The sequence below is a fragment of the Gossypium hirsutum genome, chromosome A08 (assembly GCF_007990345.1).
Source record: "Gossypium hirsutum isolate 1008001.06 chromosome A08, Gossypium_hirsutum_v2.1, whole genome shotgun sequence".
Lineage (NCBI taxonomy): Eukaryota > Viridiplantae > Streptophyta > Magnoliopsida > Malvales > Malvaceae > Gossypium > Gossypium hirsutum.
In genome coordinates, this window is record NC_053431.1 from 116,764,087 (window position 1) to 116,767,349 (window position 3,263).

Genomic DNA, 3,263 nt, shown 5'->3' on the forward strand with positions numbered 1-3,263 from the left:
GTAATGTTCTATTATTGTTAGACTGTTTTTATAAAAAAAAAATTACTGTAAAAATTCTCTGATATTCATGTGTACATTTTTAATTATGCTGAGTGGATTGTTTTTGTTGGAGAAATAGACAGAGAATCACTAAACTTCATTCTATCGTTGAAATTTACTTGATTGTAACCCTTTTACCTAAGTGAAAATAAATAAAATCTTAAAAGAGAAGTGACATGATGAGAAGCCTCGAAACCTTGAGTTAATTTTTGGTAATTTTATCTTTTATCGCAAGCACCAAGACGGCCACATATCATTCAATTTTGCAGCGTCATGTAATGGCCATAAGTCAGAAATTGCAAACTAATTACTGAGTTTCTTCACAAAACCTTGGCTATATCCATAAATATTTATGAAATGACAAAGTATTATCTGTAGAACTGACTAAAATATATTATCATCCTTGAACTATTTGATTGTTTACATTTCATACTTGATTCCAATAAAATATGGGATAATAACGGTCAAATCCCAGCATCTGGACTGCAGTGCCCTCTATCTCCTGCTAGACTACTTTATTCTCTCCATTGAATTCTTTGTCCCCAGAGTTGTTCTTGGTTAGGGCCTGCTTCGTCCAGCGTTTTATATCATAACCCTTTTTGAAGGGCTTCTTTTCTTTGACAAGTCTTTTCTTTGTTATAGCAATGGCGAGATCGTTGGGAAACAATGTGTTCCAGAAGAAGGCATGAAGAAGGGTAGACACAAATAATACAGAAACCATTGTTGATGACATGAATGAAAGACAGAGAGCAAGCCCTTTGCTTAAAACAGAAGGAACCTGCTCGGCATACTTGATTGTCGCTACCGACGCAGTCGTCATCGGGAAGGTGTATGACCACCATGCTACGGAGAACCTTCAAAAGTATTGAAAAAAACAGGTAAATTTATAATTATATTTATATCGTCTGATTGAAACGAACATGAATTTGGCTGACCTGAATCCTGTGAAGAAGTTGATCCTCACGACTAGTGAAATATAGAGGAACAAAGCAATGAAAAAGCATGTCCTGGAACAGCCATCAAACTCACTATAAATGCTTCCCCAAGCAATACTAGCAGCTGATGGGGCTGCTATAAACATGGAGTACACAGGGTGTAACTCTTTAGGCAAAGCTTCACTTGTTGGTAATCTTTGATACAATGTCACAAACACCACAATATAATGTGCAAAGCCAATAGACCATAAGAACTTGGCAGCTTCTATCCATCCTACTTTTGATGCTAAGATTGCTCCAACGAAGTTTCCAACTACAGAAAGATGGGAAGATGGGTTTGCCACCTTACAAAGACGTCTCTTACCACCAGAAAGCCATTGACCATAAATTTTGAGCTCGAGAAAGAAATAAGGTCCCATGAAAGCACACCAAATGGCAGGGTGTAGTTTTGCAGGTTCTAGCATTGGTGGTAAACCAATGGCGAGGAACATGCATACAACCCATGGAGCAAAAAAGAAATTGACTCTGACAGGATGGAAGTATTCTCTTTTAACAGCTTCAAAGTAGTGAATGCATTTGAGCAAGTAGGTGACGGAGACTGAGATGAGCGTTGCCAGCGCTAGTAACCAGAGGGAAAGATTGATGAATGGTGTAACGTGGAGAAACTTGGTAGCCGGACTAGTTGATAGGGCACGCCATAGAACAGCTTGGCTGCTAAGTCCAAGACAAATACCAAAGCAATTAATTGGGAAACGAAGGAGAAAAGGCCATATCTCATCTTTTGGAAGGAGAATGTCCTCAGAGTCCTGCAGAAAAGTAAACAACTTCAGCATATCAAATTCATGGCATTTGCATACATACATATAATATAATTAGTTTTGTTAAGTTACCTTGACTTGGTCTAATTCAGGTCCTCTAAGAGCATCGAAGTATCTTCCAACAGGAACACTTTTGTTAACAGGCTCGTTAAGGCCAGTGGCACCTTCGGCTCTTTGAGTCTCCATTTCTTTCTCTTTTCTTGTAGGCAATAGGGAATTCTGCTTACTGAGAGTCGACTTGGTCCTGAAGATGTTAAAGTCTCCTTTCCTTGCCTCCGCACCAACCCTGTTTGCCGAATCAAAACCTCCAAAACTACGACCACTTCTCCAAAGAACCTTCTTTTCATCTTTAGCTTTAGACTCCACGCCCAGAACAGAAAACCCAGTCTCTAATGACACTTGCCTGTTAAAACTCCTTTGTGGCCTCTTTAATTCTCGAAGTTTAACAGGCTTCTGTAAACCCTTTTTGCTGCTGGTCAGTTTATTATCTTCCATTTTGATCACCCCTTCTTCTTCTTCATCTTCAGGTAAAACTTCATGGATGTCAAGAAAATGAGTTTGAAATGAATTATGAGGAGAAGTTGCACTTGCGCCATTGTTCATTTTTTGTTTCTTGATTCCAAGATTCAACAAATGAAATTAAGCATGCAAACCCAAAGTTTGAATCATCTTTGTAGAGGTATGGAATATAAACAATCATATACTTTTGCTTTTTGAAAAACATCACGAAAAGTTGAAGAAAGAAGCATGAAGCTGGTTTAGGTAGTTGGTGTTTTTGGTTGATAAAATGGGAACCAATGCTTTATGATGGGGAAAAAAGTTGGGCTGAATGGGGAGAGATTTCTCGTGAAAGGAAAATATTGATTTGTGGCGTGGTTTTGGAGGTAGTAAAATCATGGATCCAAACAACTTGGATGAAAAATGAGAAAGGAGAGTTTTCAACACCTCACGGGAGGTGAAGAAGGGGGGAGACAAGTGGAGTTGCTTTGTTTGTTTGAATAGGACAAGCAAAATAACAATCAATGTCAAACTTCTTACATGATCTGGCTGAAATTTTGAATTATTTTGAGCTTGAGTATTGGATTATATGTTGATGAATGTGCTTAATTGAATAATTTTGATAATTTGCATGAGAATTGATTACTTCATTTTCTACCTTTATGAGCCTCGGAATGAACTAGTGGCCCGACTAAGTAATAGAGGCTAGGTGCTAGGTTGTCATTTACCTTCGAGTCAAAAAGTTTGGTGTTTCCTAGTATAATTCTTTGATGTAGATATGAGGAATTATGTAGGTGCTTCAGTTGTCATCTAGACTCAGCGTTCAAAGGTAATCGTTCTAAATTCGAAAAAAGAGGGAAAATAAACTTAATGGTTATATTACTTGAATTGTGCTTAATCTCATGCTAATTGATAAATTATTGTGGTGAAATTGAAGGGAAAAAAAGCTCGGTACTTTATGCTCAATTGAAAT

At 37.7% G+C, this 3,263-nt stretch overlaps 1 protein-coding gene across 1 annotated transcript; it reads right to left on the bottom strand.

The window, feature by feature from the left end:
• Nucleotides 1-412: 412 nt before the first annotated feature.
• LOC107926920 (guard cell S-type anion channel SLAC1) lies at nucleotides 413-2,744 on the bottom strand. Its single transcript, XM_016857864.2, has 3 exons — nucleotides 1,865-2,744; nucleotides 975-1,780; nucleotides 413-893 (listed from the first exon to the last, which is right to left on the bottom strand). The coding sequence occupies exons 1-3, from the start codon at nucleotides 2,393-2,395 to the stop codon at nucleotides 545-547; spliced, it is 1,686 nt and encodes a 561-aa protein (XP_016713353.1). The 5' UTR covers nucleotides 2,396-2,744; the 3' UTR covers nucleotides 413-544.
• Nucleotides 2,745-3,263: the final 519 nt, after the last annotated feature.